Raw genomic sequence first — 27229 nt, forward strand, 5'->3', positions numbered from 1 at the left:
ACGTGTGTGTCACGTGACGCAGCTGTCGGGCCCTGTACAGAAGCTGCAGGCGGAGGAAGCAGCGGAACACAGACGAGGTAAGCTCTCACTGGGCGCTGATGGCTCTCCGGCTTTGTTGACGACAGGTCTGTTTTTTTCTTCTGCCTATTAGTCCGTCACACCATCGACATGACGTTATTTTAGATAGTTCCCTGCTGTAACATTTGAAAAGACATGAGGATAATCAGTTAGCTAGCTGCTAGTCGTAGCCTCATCGACGAGTGCCAAGCGGTGGATGGACGGAGCCAGAACCCCTCGATGGTGGTTCGGGTTCAGCTAGTTAGCTAGTCGGTTAGCCGGGGTTAGCTGAGACGGTCCGGTTTTTTTTTGTTGAGGAGAAGGCAGCAGACACAGAGATCCTTAACTGTGGTCCCGAGCATCTCATTTTAGCTTTATCACACAAAGGAGAAAACAGTGAAAGCTTTTAATACCACCGCTGACATGTTTTGATCTGTGGAGCGCCACATAATTCTGCATCTTTATCCAACATCCAGGATGTAGCTAAGTGGAGCTAGCAGGCAGCTCACGGTGAAGGGGGATTTTTTTTTGCATCATCTCGGCAGCATTTGAGTGTCAGTGAGAGTCATTAATGTAACATCCGACTGGCTTCTTATTTTAACATTCATGTCACTGTTTTTATTTTGCTGGAGGTGGCTGAATATGTGGCGATCCTCCCCGTCTGTTTTAGTTGAATTGCCGTGCAGACCCTTTCTCTTTCCTCTTTTCTCTTCTCTTGTGATGACAGGTGATTTAATCTAAATGTCTTTTCTTTTCCGACTGGACTGTTTCATCATTTTCTTTCACAACCAAAAGCATCACGACTCTGAACATCTGTTGAGCGCTGCTCTGTTTTGCTGATCTCGTTTGATAGTGTGAGAAATGGTCAATTGTTTATTTCCTCTTAATTGTTATATTGTTCACCCCATGGTTGGCTTTCCCCCCCCCCATTTGTTTTTTTACTTCACGTTACCGCTTTGGTCAGTTAATTATAAATAAAACTTGGTGTTGAAATGATTCATGATTCTTTTCTATAATTCATCAATTTGTTAAATATCCTTCCGCAGAGCAGGGTAGTCCTAAAGTGATTGCTCAGGGAGACAGGCGGTAAGTGAGTGGTAATTTTAGGAAAACGCATTAATATTTAAATAAACGGATGTAGGTGGCAGATCAGTGCTTCCAGCTCTTTCACCCGGCTTCTACCTTGACACCATCCTCTAATACGGCTTATCATTTTTTTTTTTTAATTACGTTTGTTTATGTGATGGTGGTGACTGTGCGTGGTAATGACACCTCTTTTCCATTATTATATTTTGTTTAAGCAGTCCTCCATGGGATCCCTGCAGCGGGTTGAAAAGGCAGACTGGCTGACGTGATGACGTTACTGGGAGCAGCATCTCTCCTTCTGGCACACAGCTGATGGAGAGGATTCCCTGCTCCTCCTCTCTCACAGACGGCCGGGGTCGTATGAGGAGGACGTGGAGCCCAGAAATGATACACTGAACTGGACAGAAGAGTTACTTGCGTCAACTGGAAGCACTGGGACCGGTTGAATGGAATGGAAGCCTTGCCTGTTGATGAGTTTACAAGAAAAAGCTTTTTTGGTTTTGTCGATGTTTCTTTTTGAAAAGCTCACGAGTCTTGAGTCTGCCACAAGGGATTCCTAAATATTTTTTCCCGCACCCCCCATCTGTTGCCTTGTCATAGAAACAGCATCAACGAGGTAGTTCCCTGATCTAAAGCATCAGAATAACTTGAATGAGTGCCTTTTGTTGTGTACGCAGCCCATTGGCTATATGACATCTTTTATCCAGCAATGTTAAAGCCCTGAGTTTTGTGACCTCAATTTTTCACCTTTTATTATTGAAAATAACAGAGTGAAAGCGCATTTACTATGCACCGTTGTCGCTGTCTCACATCCGACACAGAACCAGTAACCTCAGTGAAGGAGAGACGCTCATAACCATTTCGACCACTCTGACAAACTTCTGACTTCCCTCTGAGTGATTATATTTTTGTTTATTATCCACGGGGTTGTGAAGATTGCTGCAGGGATGTTCGCTGCCGTGGAGCATGGCCCGGTCCTCTGCAGCGACTCCAACATCCTGTGCCTGTCCTGGAAGGGCCGCGTGCCCAAGAGTGAGAAGGAGAAGCCAGTGTGCAGGAAGCGCTACTACGAGGAGGGCTGGCTCGCTACCGGGAACGGTCGAGGAGTTGTCGGGGTCACGTTCACATCCAGCCACTGTAGAAGGGACCGACCCACCCCGCAGAGAGTCAACTTCAACCTCAGAGGACACAACAGCGAGGTAAGAGGTTCTTTATGGTAAATCGCTTAGACCATTCTTTTTTAAAGCAAAAATCCTGATGATTGTGTTGAAATTATCAGGGAAACGAACTCAAATCTGTGTAAAAATCAAAATCAAATAGTGTCAGAGGAGTTGTTGCACTCAAATTGTATTGGCCTCTTCACAATAATATATCATCAGTTTCTTAACTCATATTTTTTAGTGCTCCACTATTAAGCCCTTTACATATAGGATGCAGCGTGCAAATGACCGCAACTGGTATCAATCGTTACTGGTGGTTAGACTCTGGTTTACCAAAAATATGATTGAAAGGTACACCCATAGAAGTGTTCCTGTTACATTATCACATTTTTGTAAGAATAAACCTTCATACTCCAAGTGCTCTGGTTTGACACCCTATCCATTTAATCTCTTAACTGTTCCCAATTAAATGATTTAATTCCGCCTATCTTAGTTTCACTATATCCTTAAACGTTTTTCAAACACTGGTGTACTGAGGGCATTTTTTAATGCAAATACCCGTGAAGCCATGTCAGGGTCTGTCATAGCCCCGCTGTGTATGAATATTCCACTCAGCATGTAGCAGTGCTGGCAACCAGTGGAGATGGCACACAGGTTGCGTTTTCTCTTTTAGTGGGTGTAGCTGTTGGTCAGATGGAGCAAAGTGCTCTGTCAGCATTCCATAAGGCAGCTGAGGGGAGAGTGGATGAATCCCTACAGAGAGTGACTGAAGCGCTGCAGAGACGTCATTTAATTCCACCCAGTTGAATGTGATTTAAAACCTGAAATTACCTCTATCGCCGTTGTGATCCACGAAGTGTGGAGGTTAAACTTGACTTGATCCACCTTTTGAAATTCACATGATTTGTGTTGTATAGTTCCCAGTTGTAGTTAAAGCATTGTATTGGTTCTTGTTGTATGTCTTTGTACCTGGGTCCTTTTAGGTGTTGCTGATTGACTCAAATTATAGCCTAACCGATTATTATGTGTCTTTTATAGTGTGGATGACATTTCTGAGGCACTCAAATTAATTTTGTTTCCACTGTCTTGCCTTCATTATTGTTTGTGTTTTAATCCTGATTGTTCTGCGTTGCTGTTCTCACTTTTTTGCGCCTCACTGTTTGTGCGTTCCCACAGTAAAAAAATGTACCACTAAATTGCATTCGTGATTAATACAAAGTAGATTTTATTTTTTGGAGCTTTTCTCTAACGCTTTTAAGATGAACAATTATGTGATGATTTTTTTTTTTTATGATTCAAGATGCTTTGCACAAAAAAGTTAATAAAACTGTGTGAAAAATCGCAGTGGCAGTAACGAAAATAGTAATCCTGGTCCCCACTTTTACTCTAGATTTCATATAAAGCAATAAATAAAAGCTTTGGGAAATGCAAAATCCATCACTCAACCTCCCTATGCATAATTAGAGGATTCTGGCTGTGGTGAATATCACACAGAATAATGAATTCTGACAAGTTCTGACAGATCTGTGTACTCACTAAGGTGGTTTTCAATTCCACTTCTGTTGAGGAGAGGATGCTTTTTGCATTATACTTTCAGACTGATCAACCAAGATAGACCCAAGAGTTGGAACTTTACTTTTTCCAGTCCTCTCTACATTTTAGAATAGGCATAATCTCCTTTAGCCAATGTTTATATCCTCTTAATAATCATTTTTGAAAGAGCTGTGCCAATACGTTTGTGTAACCTTTCCTTGTCTTGAAAAGCTGCTTGGTCAGCAGTTAAAGCAGTCGCATCCCTTTACACTTCTGTCCTTTGTCACGTCAGTGCTGTCATTGAGTACTTGTCCTCGTTGGTGACGAGTGTCCTTTCACCTAAATTAGCTGCACTCACGTTATGAAAAGAAAGAAAATCCCACATAAACTCATCGTGTATTACTCCAGATATGCAAAAATCAATACTCATGCCGGCAGCCTTTATCTTCGTGATTAGTCCTGGTGATGTATAGACCCAAGTGTCCCATGATCATTTTAATGTGAGTCAGCCACTCAACTGATTTGTCTTTTGGACTTGGCCCAATACGGCCAGTGAAGTGAGTTAAGACTGGATCTTGAGCTGACATATATCTGGTAAGAGGACTCTCTTGTCCTGCTCCAGCACCTAATCTGAAGTCCCTCAGGATCTTCCTCAGATAATTAAAGGTTTTTGTAGGTCCAATGCCTGTAGTGCATCTCTGATAAAGGTCTGTGCTCCTACCTGTGTCTAATTCCCCCATCAGCCAGGGTAAGAGATAATTACAAGCTAACAGCTTCAAAGAGAGCAAGGTGTGTGTGGAGCCATGCTCCTTTTGTTCTATCTCCCACAGCCACCTTTTCACAGAGCCAAGTGAACTGCTTTGTATTCTATGCTTCATGTGTTCATGGAGCTTGTTAGCTTAGCAGAATATTTGTTGTAATATGTCACACCGTCATGTTGGCATACTTTTGGTAATACATTTGATAACCATGAACACAGATATGTGTTTTTGTGTGCATTTATTTGAACTTGGTCAATCATCATTTTGGCATGTTAACACAGATATTTAATTGGACGACGGTATGTTGGAAATGGACTTTGATTATGGCAACAGATAGAAAAAGATATTTTCTAATACTAATCTGTTATAAGGGGTGTCACCATTCCTTTTTTTTAATCAAACATTGTTTGAGCCAAAGTTTATTTTTTTTCATCACTTAAATCAAAAGTTGGATTTGTTCACCTTCACCTTTTTGAGCACATCTAAAGGAAAGAAATGACACAGCAGTAACACTAATTTCTACACAATATGATTTCAATATAATACTGTATTCTCTTGCAAATGCCATCAGTGCTTAACAAGATGTTTCAATAGAAAATGGTATCATAAATATGAGAATGGTGTCGCCCCTACTACTAATATAATTTCTGATATATTGAAATATGACGTCATATGGAATGCCTCCAAAAAGTGTTTCTTAGCCAAATGGAGCATCTTTGGTTGTTCAGAACCACAGAGGTGTCGTATATTGATGACATGAAAGTACAAGAACAGAAAACATGCATATATTGGAGAAGCTTTTGCTTGAAAAATTGACTTTATAATAAGTCTGTTTAAAAATAGTTGCTAATTAATCGCTGGGTTGATGGGATTTATGTTCACACTGTGTTGCTTGAATGTTATTTCCAGAACATGGCTGTATCAGTAAACCACTGTTATATTACACAGAGTAACAGTTTAAGTCAGTTTGCTTGACACGAAAATCTTTAAAGACTAAAAATAAATCCATCAGAAGAGTAAAAATAGTTATATTTAAATAAATTTGGCCTCAAATATCCTGATACTATTTTCATAGTGTTATCTAAACAGTTCTGCTGACCTGCATTACACCTCGCTCTAACACATTTAGAAATAGAAGAAAGCAATAAGTTTTGCGTCTTTTTCTGTACCTGTATATTTGAAGCTGCAGAGAACTCCCAATGGGACGCGCATCAGAATAGATCAATGCTTCTTTTGACAACCTGATGCTGAACAGACTGAGCAGCCAGTCACTAGGATTCCATTCATTCTCAGTGAGAGCTGAACATCTGAGACAGGCTTGAATATATCTGTCAGCATGTTGACATGCAATGTTGGCTGTTGCAAAGGTTTTGGGCAAATTGTCTGTCAGAATCCTGTCAACTGATATTTCTGCTTGCAATGAAAGCATACATATATCTCGCAATATGTGATGGAAGTGCTGTTATTTCCGCTGTAGGGAAGAGCAGTTTCAGCTTCTTACAGTTGGGTAAAATCCTGGCATAAAGCTTGTTAATTGCTGCATCGTAATTGGTGTATTTTTGCTCGAGTAAGTAGATGTTCTGTGTGTCAGTACACTGCGTCTCCTAGTTTTATATTGCAAGAGAAAGTAGAACATAAAGTGACACTCTCAAGAGGGGATGTGTCCCTTGTTGCTAAAAATATGCAACCTTATGAAGTCACAAGACATTTCGTATATGTGTTGTTGCTTCTTGGACTCGTTTTAAACGATGGATGACACTTTGATTGACGGCTGAGTTCATACACACCTTGATATCACTCCCTTGTGGTTACTTAATTACCTAAATGCAGGAGTCCCTTCTGTTGGTTTTCCCTTTTGTAGCCAGATCCAGGATCTTCATCAAGGCAGGTTAAACTCATAGTAGTTTGTGGCTTAACTGAGCTGCAAATTGATTTATATCTGATCCAATGGTTGTTGATTTAGTGCTTTGTTATTCCACACTGTTGAGACATGAAGGCTTAGTTTTCTTTGGAGACGTTACAAAAGTGTGGCAGAAACATCTAACTTAATAGACAAGTCTAAGCACACTGTCTTAGCAATTATGTTATCATCATCATCAGAATCAGAATAGGGGTTTATTGCCAAGTACATTTACACATACAAGGAATTTGACTTGGTGTATTGGTGCTAAACAATTAACAAGGAAATAACGCAGAACTAGCAACAACTTAAATAGTATATATGGTGTTTTTTAAAGCTCCTGTTTAGGCTGTTGCCTCTGAAAATGTTAGATATTTAAAGATCATAGGGAATGAATCACTCTTGTAGATATATCAAAAAGTAAAACCACACTTTCCTCTCATTTTCATGTGTGACATTGTATGCGCTTAAAGTGGTTTCTCATAAATAAATCAGCTAGTATTCCTGAAAGAGGTTTGTGTGGAAAAAAAACAGCACTGATTTGGGACCTTTTTCAAATGTGTGGAGAGGAAAAATGGGATCCTGGATCACTTTGTAACTAAAATGTCTGTTCATACTTAATTGGGATAGTAATATTAGCTTACAGACAGGCAGAATGCACCACCATTTCTTCAGTGCTGAAGAAATGTTTGTGTAAAGGCAACGACTATTAAAGGGCAGAGTTGCACTTTTACCTCAGTGTTCCCCACCTCTGCCTCCATCACCATCTTGTTTAAACCTTACAGTGGTTCCTGGTCTTGTTATGCTATCTTTCCTTCCTTCAAACCCCAGTTCTCCATCCCCCTCTTTCTCCTATCCTCCACTGTTTCTGTCATTACCGTCACACGTCCTTTTCATGAGTATCCTCTTCTGCTTACTCCTCACCTGATCTCCTGACATGAGAAGCCCTGCTCAGGATTGAAAGTACGTGAACCCATTCACTATGTTAAAATGCTCTCGCCAAATGTGCTTAGCAGAAATGGCTTTGGTGTGCTAATCCATCCTTTGAGAGGACATGTTGCATAACACTCATGTCTGCTGCTTCCTCAGCCCCAGGTGTACTTCATGTGTTCATGTGGCCTTTGGCACTGTGCAGGTTCTTTATGCTATGAGAAGCATTTGTAGTCGAGGATCAGACAAAGATATGGTTCAATTTGCTTGGAGTTGTATTAGCAGGATAAAGTTCCCTATTCCAGCCTACATAGAACAATTTTGTTTACTTAGGAAAATAGAAAGCACAAGATTTCTTTTGTTAAATGTTTTTGTATTTTGAATGGTGTTATAGAGAATGGTGTTTTTTTTTTTTTTTAAAGGATTTTCTAAAGATTGGCAAAGACAAAATTCTTAGTGAATTGTTGGTAGTCTGAGTTTTCTTGCCATGGCCACCTTCGTTATCCATCATAAAACTGACTAAACAAGCCTACGAATAGCATCAAACTTGTCACTTTAGCTCAGAATCACAGCCACTGATAACGGGTTAAATGCTATTATCAGAGATATCACTATTGTTTAAAGTTGTAGTACATGCTTGCTCTACTTGTAAAATGTTCTGATTCTTCTACGTCTCCTAAAGGTCCTGTCCCAATAACCTCCCAGTCACACTGCAGATCACTCAGTCTCTACTTCTCTCATATTTGCCCTCTTCCTTTTGTATCAGCACAACACAGCACTTTTTTAATTGAGTTTTGGCTCTGATTTAATATCTTGTCAGTTCACGAATCAGAACAGGGGGAAGAGGAGGAGGCAGAGGTAAAGGGCAGAGTTTCTTCTTCTTTTTGCTTGCTCGTACTGTATCTAATTTTATAGTTTGCCATTAGGCCTTGACCTTTTAATACATTTCTAAACATTAGTAGTCAAGTGTCAGCATCAGCAGTTGTATTTAGGTTGCTTCTACTTACTTCATTTTAATGTAGACTTTACATTTTTTTTTTAAAAAGGTGCATTTGTACTTTCATTTCATCATGCATGCAGGTTGTAGAGTCACTAGGGTATGTGCAGGGAAATATTTGTACATTGGACAATAGTAGATTTTTTTGCTAATTTATACTTTTTAAATACTGACTTCCTGCATTACCAGTTCAGCTTGCTTATTAGTAACCTTTTGCAAAAATAAAGTCCTTTCCACCAGGGACAAATGACCCATATGCTCTCGCCTGCATCACTGTGACTGTGCACAGTCACAGTGTCCTCTCACTTCTGCTGACTCCAATGCAACCTAAAGCTGTCCCTTGATTTGATTTGGTCTTCTCAGTTAAGTTGCTAGGGTCAGCTCAGCTCCCTGACTCTTAAGTCCCAGTAAAAGTGCCAGGGCTGCAATGACAACAGCATGGCACCACAGGAGAGGGGAAAGTGCCAATTTCCTGAGCTGAAGTTGTCAATGGCCTTGTACTAGCAAAGGACCGTATTAAAAGGATCACATACATGAAGCCTCCTCTTCTCTTTCTAGGTTTGTGTCGAGATGGGATGAGGATTAGCTTAAAGCATGTGGCTTTAGGCAGCATGTGGCTTTGATGATTGCAATTGTGATTTATTAAGTCAACATCCCTAGAAAAGGTGTCCTAATATACTGGATGCCAGCATGGCTATAGTTTGTGCTGGTATTCAGAATAATTATTTAACACAGTATTTTATGTTTCTTTAATCATCTATTACAGTTCTCCAGCAAAACTAGTTCAGCAATTTGACTGGAACTGGACATTTCCATACACTTTTCCTACTAGAGGCATTTTAGCAATCAAGGTACTCGATAGTTTTGAGGAATCGTTTCAGCCCTACTTGCTTTTTTGTGTAAGTCAGCATATCAGCTATTAAGTATTGCGTACAGTTTCTATTCATCATGCAGCCAATGAAACAAGAGCCTGTTTGCTTCTTCCTAATTGGCCCATGTGAATTTGAGATATCGGCTTGAACAATCAAAACAAAGACTGTTTGCTTAAATGTAATTTTATTGTTTCAGAACACCTGGAGTACAGTGATACACAGTAAAAAGTCCCAGTGATCTTAGCTCTCCTTGAATGCCTCTTGTCCAATCAAATAGCTTGGTCAAAACAAACTATTGTGTAATTTTCACCATGCAGAAAGTGATAATAATTTAAGAGTTTCTAAGACCTGTATGTGTTTGCATACATGCACGTGCCTTCCTGTCTGCGATCCCTTTGCCCCTAGCTGTCCTGTGGCTTCTCACCCTTATCCTGTCTGTCTCCCTCCATGTGACGTCTGATCTCCCCGATTGCCGCATCACAGCAAGGTGCTCAGCTGTCCCCTCACGGGATGCCTGACCAGCCTCCACTAATCTCTGGACTGAGCTAAATTTACAGACACAAACACAGATTATTCTCACCTTTTTGTGGCTTCTGTTAAGTGTGCAGTGTGCACACGTGCAGACCAAAATCCTTTCTCTTCTTTCTGTTTTTTCTTTTGTTAGTGTGAGCACAGTGTATGATGAAATCATTCAAACTGCATTTTCTAACTAATCCAAAACCTCGTGTCTACACTGGCTAGAACTGAACTAGGTTGTATAATGCTATTCAGAAAATCATTTTGGCTCCCCAGAGGTTGCAGACAGTGCATAAGTGTTGTATCAACACGGTTTTATATTTCCCAAGTGAGATCCTTCAACAAGGAAATTCGTCTACTTTGACGGTACCTCTACAGAAGCTTGTGAGCTTCAAACAGTGAGCACTACTGCACCAAGTGACCACATATGCTGAATGATAGATGGCCACTTTTAATGATCTGTGAATATGGTTAACTCAGTCATAATGATATAGAGACCTGAGCTGCAGGCCTGCAACAGGCCACATTCTCATTATGTCCTCTTTCCTGTGGCTTGCCAGCTGGGACGCACCTATAGAGCAACATTAGGATTTATACCACTAGGAGTGGGAGTAAAAGCATGGTAAATCTGGATCAGTAGACACCTTAATGCTGAGGGAGCAGGGCCAAGAGAGCTATGAATCCTACTGTTGACTCATTACGCTGCAGAGTTGCACGCAGTGTATTCATATAAACATGTTTGTGTGAGATAGATCACTGAGGATAATCTTGTCTTCTATCACTTTTATGACATGTAACAATACGAAACACAGTGACAAATAGTGAACTGTTGAGAAATCCTGCTAAATAATTTTGGTTTGTACCTGGAGTTTCCTCAGTATTGCTACTGAAAATTTTAGTTTCTCTTACCCATTTGTTTATAGGAGCAAGCGCAGTGCACTAAAAATACAACATATGTAGCTTAACTAAATTATTAAAACCTTGAACGTCTTCGTCAACATAGTGGTGATTATCACTCTAGCCTGGAAAGTGACCTACAGTGTAATATCTAAGACATCTGCCAGAATGTTTTTTTGACAGCTTTTCTTCAAAATTCAGAGGGCCGCATTTTCAGATGAATTTCTTAATTCAAGTGGCTTTTAAGTGACATTTTACTTTGGATTTTCTATAACTTCTCGGTAACTGTATCATCTATACCATGAGTATTGTGTTTGTCGCTTTTGTTTGGGGAGAAGAGCAAGACTCACTGGCTTATCCAGCCCTTAGCCACTGATCTGTTGGACTTTCCCTCAGAGAGAGTAAGCCTCGCTAAAACCCGCCCTGTGCTCTGTGTTTGAGCATGTTGAGCCCACGTGCAGCGCCCAGCAAAGAGCAGAGCTGCACCCTGCTCAGGATTATTTTCCTCTGGGAATAGGCTGAGTCACGCTACAGAGGACCAGACAGATAGTGACACAGACAGAGGAGGGAACTGGATGGACAATAATGAGCAACACTGACAAAGGAAGAGGTTATGAATAGTTTGATCTATACCCCTCTCTGCCAATGATCAACACCTTCCATCTCTCCAAACCATTCCTTTGGCTAATTATGTGCTGTGTCTTTGTTCAGTGATCTCTGGGCAAATACAGAAACCCATGTACTGTGAGTCATGGTGTAAGAGGCAGTACAGTTAAATATATCTCTTGGGACTGATTTAATGCTTTCCAAAAACATGTACAAATTACATGAGCATTGAAACAGAACACCAGCTATTCATTGTTCACTCACTCTGACAAGAGACAGTGTGATTTTAATCTTATTGTCTGGATATTCGCAGCTCCTTTGTAACTTTTTCAAAATGAGGTTAACCCACTTTGTGATATTTCCGTCTAGTTGGATGCTAAATTTAGCTCGTTGAAATCTGGGATCTTGGTTTCTCTTTTTCTGCATTTTAGGCATTTCAGCTGATGCTCCAATTTAGAGCGACTTGCACTGAGTGTGCAAGGAAGGGTGCAAAGTCTGGATCAAGGGCACACTGACAAGGCACTGTGATCATCTCACAGCTCAGCTCGGTCACAGAAAAGGCCACTGCTGAATTCTTTGTCTTCAATACTACTCGAAATGAATGAGTTTAATTGTATATCTCTCTGAAAAGTCCAGTGTTTCAGAAAAGAACACCGCCAAGGACCTCAGACAATGGCTCAGGCAAATGACTAAGTACGATCTCTAAGCATTGCATTTCTTTCTGTGTTTTTCTTTCAGGTGGTCTTGGTGCGATGGAATGAGCCCTTCCAGAAACTGGCCACCTGTGATACAGATGGCGGGATCTTTGTTTGGATCCAGTATGAGGGCCGCTGGTCTGTGGAGCTTGTCAATGACCGGGGAGCACAGGTAAAATACATTACACAGGGATGACACTATAACAAAGACTGCTGTTGTGAACCCCATGAATTAGATTAATTGTATGAAATTGTTTCTCTTATTAGACAGTGGAAAATCATATGTTTATTACTATTCTTAATACAATTTCTGTTAAAGTTATGCTTCGTATTTAAGTAGCAGCATGGATCCCAGTATAAGCAAAGCTTAACAGGCATCCAGTGCAGAAATAATACTTCCTAAAAATATTATGGTTTCATGTCAATCACATTAACCTGTACCCCTGTAAGATTAAGCTTTATTCATGCACATGTCCCACCATATTGTGACTAACTGTTTGACAAAGTCATTTACCTCCTACCCAACGTGGAATAAAAAACATTTGACTTGTTGATTTGAATAATAACTGCCCAGCAAACACCCTGGATAGGCTTGATCCATCAATCACTGTGAACTTCTGAGCGGAGTCTAACAAATCCTGACAGCACATTATTCTTTTGTAATTTAATTTAGTTAGCTGATGACAACCTAAGCATTAACCTTTCTCTTAAAATATGTAGCCCATACCGTTTGAAATAGCTCCTCTTTTCTTTCCCCTTAAGGTCAACATTTTAATTAAAGTGCAAAGGTATAAATTTATAGTGACATTAACAGATGCACTCGCTATTTATGGCATGATATAACCCTTTACTATTACCAGTCTGCTTCAGGGCATGTACTGTAATTTAACCTATTTAATCATTTAAATAAAATAAAAAAAGATTACCGGTGTGGACTCTGGAATTCATAGTTTTGTTACAGTATTAACAAAGTAAAACTATTTTGCAAGTCACTCCTGGAGGCAGTGTGTTAAATGCGTGCAAATGAGTGCACCAGAGCCCCCGGAAACACTTGGAGGCCAAGATGGCATCTTAAAGTTTTTTGTTTTATTTGATAAACAGCCTTCTGTTTTTAACTATGATACCATATACTATACTATACTATACTATATACCATTTATCAATTATTAATATAGCTGCCATTTCATTTTCTGTCTATATTTGTATTGATCACATGATTGAAAAACAAATCTGGAGCCTTATTAGTGTACACAACAAAAACAAATTTACTTGTATACAAAGATGGGTATTTCATTCTTCCAATAATTTGTCTGCTGCTCTGCAGGTGAGTGACTTCACCTGGTCCCACGATGGCACCCAGGCTCTTATCTCGTACCGCGATGGCTTCGTCCTGGTGGGATCAGTGAGCGGACAGAGACACTGGTCCTCTGAGATAAACCTGGAAAGCCAGATTACCTGTGGAATCTGGACCCCCGATGACCAGCAGGTAACACGAACACAGTCACATGTTTTTGCAGAGTAGTTGTGGTTAGGTCATATCTTAGATTAGCACCATGCCTAAGTAAGCTGATGGATGTCAAAGGCTTAAGTATGTTGACTTGTCATTCAGAAGGCAGGGACAGGCCCTGAGGGAGATCATCTTTGAGTGAAAGCAAGCGTCCTCTGTTTTGAATGTGTTGTGGTTTTGTAAAGCATGCATGTCATTACATTTTCAGCTCAGGTTTTTGACTTTTATTGTTTGTCCAATTTTTTGTTTGTTTGGTTTGTTTTATTTGTCTGACTACGTGAGCTACTGGATACCTGAATTTCCCCAAGGGGATGAATAAAGTATCTATCTATCTAGGTTTGACATCATCAAAGTTTCAGTCAGCATATATGTCTCTGTTCATTGCCTTAACCTGTGTATACCTTTTTTTTCTCCAAGTTGTTTTACCGTTCTTGCATTACTTTTTTTTGTTCTCCATCTGTCATCTCCTTTTTTATTTTGAAGTGTGCCTCCCATCTTTTCTCTTCTGTTTTTGTTTCCGACATAAATTTCTGTCATACATTTCTTAATTACCCTTTACTATTTCTCTCCAGGTGTTGTTTGGTACGGCCGATGGACAAGTGATCGTGATGGACTGCCACGGGCGCATGCTGGCCCACATTCTGCTGCATGAGTCGGACGGCATTGTCAGCATGTCTTGGAACTATCCCAGCTTCCTGGTGGAGGACAGCAGTGAGAGTGACACTGACTCTGACGACTACTCCCCACCACAAGGTAAGCTGCTCAAAGTTCTCCGTAGTTTCTTCAGGCTCACAACTAAATATAGACGTGATTGGTAGAATGGAAGGGAGGGGAGGGGGGCTATTGGGGGTGGGCAATCTAGAGAAGTCCAGCAGTTTCATATGCAGAAATCTCAGCACAGAATCAGGCAGATTTGGGACCATCTTTGAGCTTCTAACTCTCTCTCCAGTTTTTACTGCTCAATGAACTCTTCCTCATGCTCTTAGCCAGTGGGTGGGGAAAGATTTCTAGCTAGGGACACCAGGTGGGGGCACAAGTTATACATTCTAGATGTGCCCTATATTATCATTTGTATCTGCAGTCTCCCCTGTGTTCTCATGAATATTTTAGACTCGGAACCGGTGTGAATACAGGTGACAATAAACTAAGAAGGTCTAAGAAGAAGCCGATCTGAAAGCCTGTTCAGATGTGAACTTCTGAGTGATGGTGCCAAACATTGCCACTCATTCTTTCTTATGTTTTAATGTTTTTAGCTTGATGAGCTTTGCCTTGCCTCTTTTGCTTTATTAGCACATTAGACAATGTACTCCAATCATTCATGTTGTTTTTCTCATTTTCTGATTATCGCTGCAAAACAGAACACATAGCAGGAAAGCATGCTATAAATGTTGATAGTCCTACAGTTTTGTTTTTATTCTGAAGTCTCATTTATTCACGAGTTTCTGTGAGATCTTGTGTCTGTGTAATCGTTACACTACAAACAGCAGGTGTGTGGTCTTAATCGGTTGAAACCCCCGTTATGTCTCCAGTCTCCCACATTTTTAAAATCGGATACGATTTGAAAATCGTCTAATGTTTGGCTAGCTTTAAAAAGACACGGTAATATTAATGCTGATCTCACTGGCTTTTGAGCCATCTAAGGTTGTGTGAAGGTGACTGCTCAACTATTTCCTCCTTTTCTACCAGTTGTGGATTAGGCAAGGAAAACCACAATCAAACCAAAGAGTGTGACTCAATGGAAGGTGGATGGGGGGAGATGCGGTGGAAGATTGGAGGGTGGGAAGTGAAGGAGAAGCGCTGTGGAAGAGAACTCACTGAATTTGGGCTGACGTTGCCACTGGACCTCTTGTTTGCTCTTAATTGTGCGTTAGCTGTAGCCTTAGCATACACTGTGTAAGGTTGTGTGTCACTAGACTCCTCATGTGCGTCACACTTACAGTAAACCCAAGTGCACAGTCAGAGCCTCCAAATGGAAATCAAATATTTTGTCTTGACTGAAGATGTAATAAAGCAAAACTGGCTATTTGTATTACAATGCCACTGGACTGAATTCTATTAAGACTATGTCTTTAAGTTTACCTGGAAATTTAAGGATATAGCCCACATGTGATATAACATCAGTGACATCTTGAAGAGACAGACTTGCTTCTGAAGTGTAGAATCCCCTCCAACTAAACTTATATCAGGATTTTCAGGATTCATACGCCAATGCCAATATAGATGTCCAGTGTGTATCTCGGAAGTAGGACTCAACCACATGCAAATTTTCCCTTTTGAAACTGGATTATCTTTCCTGACCCTCCTGCTGCTTGCTGTGTATTCCCACTCACGTAATGACCTAATTTTTAATGGATCCCGTTTTCTCTTTGTGCCTTCTTTTCTCTCCAGCTTAATTTGTCCCAGTTGCTTAGACTGTAGAGTATCTGTGAGGGTCTGTCCTACTCCTGCTGTGCGCCCCCCCCCCCCACCTCACCATTGGCCAAATGGTTCAGCTGAAAAGTGCTTGCCTTAGCTGGAACAGTGATTATGCTCTAACTCACTAATTAAACCAGCCGATAGTAATTGATTGACTCCTGATAGAAATGATCTCTCAAGTCGACAATCTGCCTTTTCTTCCACCTGTCAGATCTCTCTCATGATATATGGTGATGACCCATTATCACTGCTGTGTTTAAAATATGTACTGCTATTAAATCCCTGAGCAAAGTCTGTGTTTATGTAGTACCAGGGGGCACCATGGAGTTGGCTCTACAAAAAGGAAGACAAATCAACTTTCTAATCTATTTATTTCAGTTTTGCAGACTTACACAGAAAGACGTTAACACAGTGTTAATATTTCATTGTGTTTGGTTACTTGAATACAAACTGGGCTTTGACTTTTCTTGTGTTAGAGTGAGAGGAGTGTAGATTCATGCAAGTATCAGCTGATGGCTATGGTTGACAACAAGATATAGTCCTTTAAGTCATGTTCACACACACACCCACACACACCTTATATCACCGACTGTAACTCCATTTTACTGATACTGTTTGTATCAATGTTGAAATTGTAGCTATGTGTAGAGGATGCTATACATTATCGAGATGCCTGGTGATTTGTTGGGCTGTTGCAGTTTATATTTAGTTATGGCTAAGTTCGGAGCAAAAAAGTGAACTAATAAAGTTACTGATCAGAAAACTGATCCATGACACAAATCTATGATGCGATCTGAAGTGTGAGATCTGTAAGTCATTCTAGGCAAGTGGTTACTGTTTTGGGGCTTTAGGTCAAGGGTTTAGCAGGATAATTAATTTGTGTTGGTATTTGGGTCATTACACAAATACATCAGGGATGTATTAATGGAAAAAGGTATCGGTGATTGACTGATTATGTTTAATTTATAGTAGCTTAAGCTTTCAGGGTATGCTACTTGTTTGAAGCTACAAATGCAAGATTTTGTGTGTAATAAGCCTGACTTTTTCTTTCTCTCTGTTTTGATTTAGGTCTAGTGTACAATCAATTATCACATTTTATTACCTTTACAGTTGTGCAGTAACCCATTCCTAAAAGTGAAAAACGGCAATTTATAGTTTTTCCAAAACGTGTTTAAAACTAGAAGTCTCCATACACTGCCTGTCTATAATGTGCGTGTTGTCCTGTATCTCTTCTCAGTGCACAGCCAGAAACCACTGCTGACTGTCAGCTTCACCTCTGGAGACATCAGCCTGATGAATAACTATGACGACCTCTCTCCCACCCTCATCCGTACCGGTCTGAAAGGTGTGTGGGTGTTACCTCATTAATGCATGCCCAGGTGTTCCTGCAACCCTCTTTGTTAAAGTTGTCTGTTATCTCAACCTGCATTCTGGTGACTGTTTCTCCTGTGACTTGTGCTGTAGATGTGGTGGTCCAGTGGTGCTCACAGGGGGACCTCGTTGCAGTGGCAGGGATGGAGCGGGCCCTCCTCTCCCCTGACTCCAACTGTCCTCCCCCCACCAGGAATGCCATTGTAAAGTTCTACAATGTTCGGGGCGAACACATCTACACACTGGAAACGCCAGCACAGGTGATCAACTTTCACAGTTTCAAACTTGGAATTCTTCAAAAATCTAATGTTTGTAAATTTTGTCCACAAACTTGCACATTATCAATTTGATTTTTCTTCTTCAATGATTGGATAACTATAATATATAGGTTTAATCACTGAATAAATGTCTCTTTAGAGTAATCAGAAAATTAATAATCTAACTTGGAGTGAAATCCATTTTATAAAACTTAATTTCACATTGGAAAGGTTTGGTAAGTTCTGAGAACATTATTGTCTTGTCTTTATTGTTTATTATTGTCTTTGAATTAAATAAAAATCACCAACTGTCAAACCTTTTAAATAAAAACCAATAGTATTTTGATTATTTGAAGATGTGCTTTGATCAAGGTCTGCCCAGCCATCTTACATAAGCATGAAAAGGCCCTTTTCTTTTTTTTTTTTTTTCTTTTTTTTAACTGTTTCTCTCTCAATTCAAGAAAGAATTCACAGCCATGACTGTCAGGAACCTTAAAATTTACCAACCTCTCATGCCGGACAATAACCTTTTGTAAGGATGAGGGCATTATGAAGTAAATGTGACAAAGCAGTTTTAACCTCTCTCTCTGACTTGTCTTCTCCACCACCCTGCAGCGCCCCATCACTACGCTGTGTTGGGGTCACCGGGACTCTCGCCTGTTCTTGGCATGTGGCCCGGCGCTCTACGTTGTGCGAGTGGAGCACCGTGTTGCCAGCCTGCAGCTCCTCTGCCAGCAGGGCATCGCCACAGCAGTGAAGGAGGAAAAAGATGTTGCCAAGCTTACCATGCCTTCTCGCCTCTGTTCTTACGTCACTACTGCGTTCGTCCCCACTATCAAGGTAACGCAGAGCAGGTGGTGCTACATCCATTAAAGCCACAAAAAGAAGTGATTGCTGTTAATGTACCTGATGCATACCAGTGTAGTCATAGATGTCACTGTCTAAAAGCAAGTGAGGCACAATTTGCATGAAATGATTGGAGGCAAAAATATATTTTTTAGCAGAAATGAAAAAGGTGGTGACTTTCTGTTCTACACCAAAACCCAGTATTTTTCTCTATCAGCCCCCCATCCCAGATCCCAACAACATGCGGGATTTTGTGAGCTACCCAACAGCTGGGAACGAGCGTCTGCACTGTACTATGAAGCGTACGGAGGATAACCCTGAGGTGGGAGGGCCCTGCTACACTCTGTACCTGGAGTATCTCGGAGGTCTGGTGCCCATCCTCAAAGGTCGACGGATAAGTAAACTGCGTCCAGAGTTTGTCATTATGGACCCAAAGACGGATGGGAAAACAGGTAAAACTTAGTTTCATATTGGGAACCTAACTGAAAGTAAAAATATTCCTTTAAAACTGTTTCCTGTTCAGCGTAAGCATTCTACAGAGTAACAGCTGGAAGTCATCTTACCTAAAATATACTTTTTTATGGGGGGGGATACATTTATATATATTTGACTGTGTCTTAATCAAAGTTAACTGGGTTCTCAAATAGGACTTCTGAATATTTGCCTGCTGCAGTACTTTTCCGGTTATTTGAGTTTCTTGAGTTGGCACTTAGAGAGTGAGTGTGTGTTTCAGTCACATAGAGCAGACTGGGCCCATGTTAATTAAAAGCTGCTTAATGGGGGCTCTTATGGCCTCTGGGTTCCTCATAAATCAACCTGCACACTCCCCACGCAGTGATAAATGAAGCCAGCCATGAAATGGTTCCAGCCCATCCACACTTTAATGTCTATCAAATAAATTAACTTGACCTAAAATGGAGCAGCAGTGGTCCACAGACTACGTGAATGAGGAAAAATAATTTAAACAAGAAAAGCAATGTTTTGGATCGACAGGGTCTACGGTAAATGTTTGAATGCTGAAAGAAAGGGATTGGAGTTGTTAAGGTTTCTACAAATTTATTTAACAAAATACACATTTACAATTTTCTGCTTTCACAAAATTGACACCGTTCTTTCCATCCTTTTTCTTTTATTTCTCTCCTCAGATGAGATCTACGGAAACAGTCTGATATCTGCCATGGTTGACAGCTGTAACTGCTCAGACTCTAGTGACATTGAGCTGAGTGATGACTGGGTGGGCAAGAAATCTCCAAAGATATCCAGGGGCAGCAAATCCCCCAAACTGCCCAGGTAACCTAACCCGTGTGAACTTCATGCATGCATGCCATCTTTCCCTGATATTTCTTTTACTATGTGTGAGACTTTTTCTGGAGCTCAAACACTCCAATATTCCACAGATCAAGTAAAGGCAGATTTGTGGAAAATATCGTAATTATTCAGTTTGAACTGTGAAACAAATATTTTTTCAACATTTAATTTCCCCCATAAATCCCGCTTCAGCATTCTTCATAAGATACTTTCTTGACAGCAGAGAGCCAAAGTATTCCTTGGTGTAGTTACTCAGTCCTCCAACAGCATGAAATACACAAAATAACTTGGCGCATTTATTATTTTGTTTAAAATTTTCCCAAAGACTCTGGGGTAAGAGAATGTACTCCTTTTTTAGTTTTTTTCTAAATTATACTCAAAGCATGACAATTGTAATTTATGTAAAATTCCAGTGGTCCTTGAAATCATAACTCTCTTCTTGTTGTAACCCATTTTTACATCCACTTCAGTTTCTAATAAAATGTTCTTCTGTTGCCTTTTGGTTCACTGCATGCCTAAACCTTCTTCTTTTATTCGCTACTTTCTCTGTAGAGACTTAGTTTGTCCCTTTACCAACAGGATCAATATTGATCCCAGAAAATCGCCCAAACTGTCCCGTGCTACACAAGAGATATCCAGGTCTCCACGGTTACCTATACGTAAACCCTCGATTGGATCGCCCAGCCTAACAAGGAGGGAATTTCCTCTGGATGACATCACTCAGGTAAAGGACATGTTAGTAATTTAACCCTGAATGATTGCTGCAGTCATATTTTGGCTGGTGTGATTGCTTATGTGGGTGTTTTGTTTGATAAGCAAACACATTTCAATTGATTTTTTTTTGTAAAGAAAATGTTTTTTTTTTCCCCTGTATTGTAGCAAAATTACCTTGCTCAGGTTACATCCAATATTTGGGGAACAAAGTTCAAGATAGTGGGGCTGGCCACATTCTTGCCAACCAATCTTGGTGCAGGTAACTATTAAAAACGTTTGCCTTTAACATCAACCACTGAATGAATATATAAGTAACAGTCATTTTGAGTAATGTTTCATTTTAATTCTTTATTGTCCCTCTCCCTTCAGTCATCTATAAGACCAGCCTCCTCCATCTGCAGCCCAGACAGATGACCATCTACCTGCCAGAGGTACGCAAGATCTCCATGGATTACATCAATCTGCCTGTCTTCAGCCCCAATGTCTTCAGTGAGGATGAGGACGATCTTCCTGTCACAGGCCCTGCTGGTGGAGCTGACGACAACCCTCCATGCACCGTCAACATCCCTATTGCACCCATCCATAGTCCCGCCCAGGCCATGTCCCCTGCCCAAAGCATCGGTCTGGTCCAGTCACTCCTAGCCAATCAAAATGTTCAGCTAGATATCCTAACCAATCCCACTGCAACCCCTTCTGGGGTGGCTGCCAGTGGGTCAGACCAAAGCCAGGACACCATCCTGACAGCCCAGTACACAGTCTCCAACCGGTACTCCAGTCCTGGTCAGGTCATCTTTGGAGGCCTAGAAATGGGTCGCCTCATGGTGGGACCTCCACCTTCTCATCATCCCTCACAACAACAGAGTCACCATCAACAACAACAACAACAGCAGCAACACCATCAACAACAACAACAACAACAACAGCAGCAGCAGCAGCAACACCACCAACAACAGCAGCAACAACACCACCAACAACAGCAGCAACAACACCACCAACAACAGCAGCAGCAGCAGCAACAACACCACCAACAACAGCAGCAACAACAACACCACCAACTACAGCAGCAACACCACCAACAACAAATTCAGCACCACCAACAACAAATTCAGCAGCAACAGCAACTCCACCAACAACAGCAGCAACAGTTGCTACAGCAGCAACATTTGCAACAGCAGCAGCAGCAGCTTCAGCAACAGCACATCCAGCAGCAGCACATCCAGCAGCAGATCCAACTCATACAACAGCAGCAGCATCAACATCAGCTCCAGCAGCACATACAGCAACAGCAACAACAACAACTACAACAGCAGCATCAACAAATACAGCAGCACCTCCAGCAACAGCAACAACTGCATCATCAACAGCACTCACAGCAGCAGCAGCATCAGCTGCAACAACAACAGCACCACCATCAACTTCAACAGCAGCAGCAGCAGCAGCAGCAGCAGCAGCTCCAAATTCAAATTCCTGTTCCCCCTATGTCATCAGGTCAGCCTCCAGGTGCAGCTATGTTCCAGGCGGGGGCGCTGCAGATTCAGATCCCTCATCCAACCACTGATTTAGCGGTGGAGAGAACAGCGGGGGGTGAACAGGAGCACCTTTTGAAGATCAAAAGCCCTCGGCCAACTCCACAGCTAGCTGAGGGTGACACTGTGGTGTTCAGTACCCCTCTAGAGCTCAGCAAGATGAACCCACCACCCCCCTACCCAGGGACAGTAGCTGCTGCTGTGGCTGCTGCAGCTGCTGCAGCTGCTTCAGCCTCCACCGCAGCCTCAAATGCTGCATCTGGACCAGGAGGAGGTACTAGTGGGACTCCTCCACCCGGGGACCTTTGTCTAAAAAAGGGTGAGTTCCCACTTTATTCTTCTGGTCAGCAACAAGCCCAGTACCCCACACCACTGGGATATGAAAGGATAACAACATTTGACAGCAGTGGGAATGTGGAGGAAGTGTGTCGCCCTCGAACACGCCTTGTCTGCAATCAGAATGTCTACACACTCCAGGGACCTGGCAGCTCTGCCACTCTCAGGGTCACCTCCTCATCGTCCTCTTCAGGTGACAGGAAGATCCAGCTGCCCTATGCCTCTGCCACCCTCAACAGACTCACAGCTCCCCGCTATTCCATACCCAGTGGGGACCCGCCTCCATACCCTGACCCAGCCAATCAAAACAATACTGTAGGCAGGAACCCTGGACAGAGGCTGGACAGCAGTCTCATCCACGCCACTCTCAGGAGGAATAGCCGAGAGGCCGCACTTAAAGTTTCACAGATTCTGGAACCTCCCAGACCACTGCCTCCTAAGGCCAAAAATAGTAGTGCACTAGCAGCCTCATTCCAGCAGAGGGTGCCAACAGCCTTATACACCTGCAGTCAGTGTAGCACTGGATCCAGTGTTGGAGGCACTGCCCCAGGTAGTGCTAATGGAATAGCAGGAGGAACTATTATCAGACAGGATTTTCCTCCAGGGACTGGAGCACCACACAGCACAGTTATTGTTCACTCCAACAGTGCCACTCCTCTGGCCTCCCAGTCTTCTTACAACCTGCTGAGCTCTCTTGAAGGACCTGGGAGTGCAACAGGAGGAGTGAGCAACAGAGACAGAGCTGATTATGTTAATTCAGCCTTTACTGAGGATGAAACACTGAACCAGTCACTGAGGCATCTAGCACTGGGAGGAAGTGATGCATCAGGGCTGGTTGTCAAACGCCCACCTCCCTATCAGTGGGACCCTGCTGCCACAGAGGAAGTGTGGGTTCCTCAGGAAAGGACCGCGATGCTAAATCCCAGTGGCCCCCCTGGACCACACAAACCACCCCCACTTATTCTAAGCCCATCTCAGCACTTGGATGTTTCCAGACTGCCTTTTGTCCTTTCTCCAAAGTCCCCCACCAGCCCCAGTGCTGCATCTTTTCAAGCTGCTGCAGCGGCTGCCGGCTACCAAATCTCGCTTCAGTACCCTCCAGTTACTGCCTATCCTGGAGTACAGGCTCAGCCAATCCCAGGGTCACCACGCCCCTGCTCCTCCCCAAAGGAGATGGTAGCCCCTGTACCCTTCTCACAGCAGGATGCCACCCTTGTCTTACCTCCAGGTTACCCCGCAAACCTGGCAAACCTTGCTTGCTGCCCCCTCCCCCCTCTGTATCCTGGAGGTGGTGCTTGTGCTGGACTCCCCATTCCCCCTATCGCCCTTCACACTCCTTGGGGTACCTACAACTCTTGTCCACCTTTGTCTAGTCCTGCAGTGCCACTACCACCCAAAGCCTCCCACATGGCAGTAGACAAAAATGTTCTCTCGCCTCCTCCTCCTCCCCCTCCGCCTCCTCCGCCACCCCCGGCAGAGCTGCAGAATCATGGAGGATTACAGGAGGCCATGGCAGAGGCTGGGGAGGGTTTTCAGGAGGTTCTCTCCTTGACTGAGAGCCCAGTTCCGCAACGATCTGAGAAGTTCAGCAAAAAGAACCGTAAGCGGGCAGATGGGCGTGCAGAGGAAGCAAACGTGCCATCATTGGCCGAAGGGAGCAAGTCAAAAAAGGAGGGCAGAGCTTTAGGTGATTTTAACTCGCTCATCTCCAGTCCACGCCTGGGAGGAAGAGACAAGAAGAAGCTGAAGGGACAGAAAGAACAGCAACTGAAGGCAAAGAAGCTTAGCAAAGCCACTGCCAACAGTGAGTTCCAAGACAGTTCAGAAAGTGAGCCAGAGCTGTTCATCAGCGGAGACGAGCTGCTCAATCAGTGCCAGAGCGGCAAGAAGGGCTGGAAGAGTAAGAGGAACCTGAGGGCAGCCAGTGAACTGGACGAGATTAAATGTCGAAAGGCCAACGAGAAGGAGGACAGAGGGCTTGGCAGCCAGGGCTTTGTGTATGTCATGGCCAACAAGCAGCCACTGTGGAATGAAGCAACGCAGGTCTACCAGCTGGACTTTGGTGGCCGTGTCACCCAAGAGTCTGCCAAGAACTTTCAAATTGAACTGGAGGGCAGACAGGTAAGAAGCATCACTCACTGCGTGTGAATCTTTTCTCTCTTTGTTGCTTTTAGTCTGTGTTCTCTTAACTTTTTTTCTTTGTTTTTCTACACAGGTGATGCAGTTTGGTAGGATCGATGGCAATGCCTACATCCTGGACTTCCAGTATCCCTTCTCTGCTGTGCAGGCCTTTGCTGTGGCTTTAGCCAATGTTACACAACGCCTCAAATGAGACCCCCCCTCTCTAATAACTCTGTTATACCTAGGATTAAAATGCAATCTGTTGAAGGGGCACAGTTGTTTGATTTGAGATTTTTTTTTTGACATTAATTTATAGAGAGAAGAATAAAATAAGCCCTGGTCATAGAGAGAAACAATCACGCTGCACTGCACAATGCTGCCACTAGAGTTGGTGCAATAAGCATTGGCCCTCAGATCTCCTCTGTTTGGCAGTCAGTGGCACCTTCAGATGCATGTAGGGCCAAAGAGCTGAGCTTTGGTAATCATCATGCAAATAAATGCTGCTTAAGCTAGAAGAAGCTCATAGTTACACGCTAACGAATGAGAGAGAAGAAAGGTCAAGTGCAGTTTTTAAAACAAAGCAGCAGTAATACTTGAAAACCACACTCTGGGGATCAAAGAAGTTATTTTTCTCAGAGTGCACAGGTACTACTGGGCACTGAAATCCATTGCTGTACTAAATTTCAGTAAAACAGTTACCACTTTGTAATATTGCTTTGCTTTTAGGACTTTCTTAAATGATTTTACATGGCTGAGAGTAGGAGGTCTTTGTTTCCGTTGCTCTCTGCCATTCCTTTTGTTACTATCTTAGTCTATCTCAGCTGGAATGGAGGCTTAGATATATGTATCATTCTGGAGCACTACTAAGAGTTCACACTTTTTAATGTTGTGAAAGGTGTGTCACTGATAAAACACTTGGGAGTGAAGATAGTTTAGGTGAACTGCAGTCTTTTTCATGTGGTTTCCTGGGACTTTGAAGGAAAAAGAAATGTTACTCTGCTACACAGATTAATTTATATGTACATTTTGTTTATCTATTCAGATATGAATTTAACATTATTGTCATTGTTTGTGATATACAATCTTTATATCCTGTCAACATGATTTTCATCTTACCTGCTTTATTTGGGAGACTGTTGGCTGAATTTGAAAAATGCTGTGCTGTCTGGTGGGAGGGTCGTACAGAATAGCTTTGACTGACATATCCTGTCCTCAGTGAAAAATCCACATATGGTGACATGGGTGCAGAAGATGTCACCGGGGCCTGGATTGAATATCTCTGGCGTGAAGTGATGTGTCACCTGCTGTCACTTCTGTGAAGTGAGTGTGTAGTTTGGAGGAGAAAGGGAGCTGTCCCTGCTCATAGAGCCCACACTATAAACACATATAAGCAAGGTACAGGAATATTTTTGTATATTTCACCTATGCCATTTCATACTCTCTCCAGAAGTCGTGTAAATACATATCAGTTATATGTAAATGTTATAAAGAGACTTTGGTGACTTTGACAGATGTCTGTTTACACCTGTCGCCACTGTGTTTTAGTGTAACTTCAGGTGTGGAAACAAGCTGTTGTACTGTTTAACTCAACAGCTACAACCACAAAAGAACAAGTTAACAAGCTGAAATCATTGTCACTGAATCTTTGAAGTCAGAACTCCAATGAAGGATGAAGCTATTGACATTTTCATTTATTTAGCTGACACTGAAATCTTTTTACCTTCTTTCAGACAGTCAAGCTTGTGATCATGTTGAACTACACTGATCAGGGCCAGCTGACGGAGGGGAGGAGAAAAACTTTTAGGCACATAAATTCTATCTGGGTAGGCTATTTAAAGAAGAAAGTAGCCAAATTTGGTGAAAAGGCAGTTTTTCAACTAGTGATTAGGATTACCTCTAACATTTGTGCCAAACCATGCCTCTGCCCCAAATTTATAGTAAAAAAATGGTTCTAGAAAAGAGCTTAACACAATTCTTGGTAGTAATAAAAGAAAGCTGTCACTTTGGACCAGCTCTGTTTTGGTCTTGGGGTTATTGAGATTATTTAATTCTTTAGTGCAATCTTCTTATATCACAATGTGATGCATGTCTGTCAAAGAGGATTAAAGGGGGTTGAAAAAGAATTTCAAAAAAAGTCTCTGCTGATCGTAAAAAAGAAATTAAAAGAACATTAGCATGTCATAAAAAATATCCATCTTTTTGTGTTAGTTGTGCAATATTTCTTTGGGAAAAAATCTTTAGTCAACATTTTTCACCACAGTTTGCTCTGTTCTTTTCAGCATCTCAGTTGCTGGTATGTACATTTTATTTATGAGATTATTTCCTAAAGGAGATAAAGTATCTATACATACTGTATATTGTGGAGTTTTTTTCCTAAGCATTTCTTTGTGTTCATGAAAAAATTGTAGCCCAAATTGTGAGATAGGAAGGTGGGGAAAGGGCTTTTTTTTGTGAAGTTTGCATTGGATGGAAAAGATGTGAATGAGTAAGTGCCCGGTTTAGTGTAGTCGGTAGACTAGTTATGTCGAGTGTAACTGTCAAGTCAAGGTGTGTATGTATTCAACTGTGCAGTCTACCAATCCCATCAGTGTTAAATCTCTTCTCTTTAAACGTGTGATCATGGCTTCTTAAACATACACACGACACATTGTTCACATAAATTCACAAGTTTAAACCACTGAGTTCATGTTCAGAACTGCCTGTGGACTTAGGTGAAGGATTCTCTTTAAAAAGATTTCATGAGATGAGCTGTTGTAGATATTGTAGGATCTGGCTTTTCTTTCGAAAAGATATGTGCTTTGTCATTGTAGATGTAGAC

At 41.9% G+C, this 27229-nt stretch overlaps 1 protein-coding gene across 3 annotated transcripts in view; it reads left to right on the forward strand.

Annotated features, from left to right (window-relative positions):
* Nucleotides 1-52: 52 nt before the first annotated feature.
* The window catches only part of tulp4a (TUB like protein 4a), a 27325-nt gene continuing 148 nt past the window's right edge, over nucleotides 53-27229 (forward strand). Inside the window, exons 1-15 of one of the 3 annotated variants that reach the window (XM_061051976.1) lie at nucleotides 53-125; nucleotides 1359-1759; nucleotides 2079-2342; nucleotides 12054-12182; nucleotides 13335-13496; nucleotides 14090-14270; nucleotides 17170-17277; nucleotides 17397-17563; nucleotides 18176-18400; nucleotides 18624-18858; nucleotides 19552-19696; nucleotides 20267-20438; nucleotides 20594-20687; nucleotides 20798-24411; nucleotides 24506-27229. The exon at nucleotides 24506-27229 is cut by the window's right edge and continues 148 nt beyond it. In XM_061051976.1, the coding sequence (XP_060907959.1) occupies nucleotides 2091-2342; nucleotides 12054-12182; nucleotides 13335-13496; nucleotides 14090-14270; nucleotides 17170-17277; nucleotides 17397-17563; nucleotides 18176-18400; nucleotides 18624-18858; nucleotides 19552-19696; nucleotides 20267-20438; nucleotides 20594-20687; nucleotides 20798-24411; nucleotides 24506-24622 (5601 nt within the window). In that variant the 5' untranslated portion in view covers nucleotides 53-125; nucleotides 1359-1759; nucleotides 2079-2090 and the 3' untranslated portion in view covers nucleotides 24623-27229. Of the gene's footprint in view, nucleotides 126-1358; nucleotides 2343-12053; nucleotides 12183-13334; nucleotides 13497-14089; nucleotides 14271-17169; nucleotides 17278-17396; nucleotides 17564-18175; nucleotides 18401-18623; nucleotides 18859-19551; nucleotides 19697-20266; nucleotides 20439-20593; nucleotides 20688-20797; nucleotides 24412-24505 lie in introns of all 3 variants that reach the window. The other 2 variants (XM_061051975.1, XM_061051977.1) reach the window with 2 other exon arrangements.

Source organism: Labrus mixtus, chromosome 12, assembly GCF_963584025.1.
Source record: "Labrus mixtus chromosome 12, fLabMix1.1, whole genome shotgun sequence".
In the NCBI taxonomy this organism is placed as follows: Eukaryota; Metazoa; Chordata; class Actinopteri; order Labriformes; family Labridae; genus Labrus; species Labrus mixtus.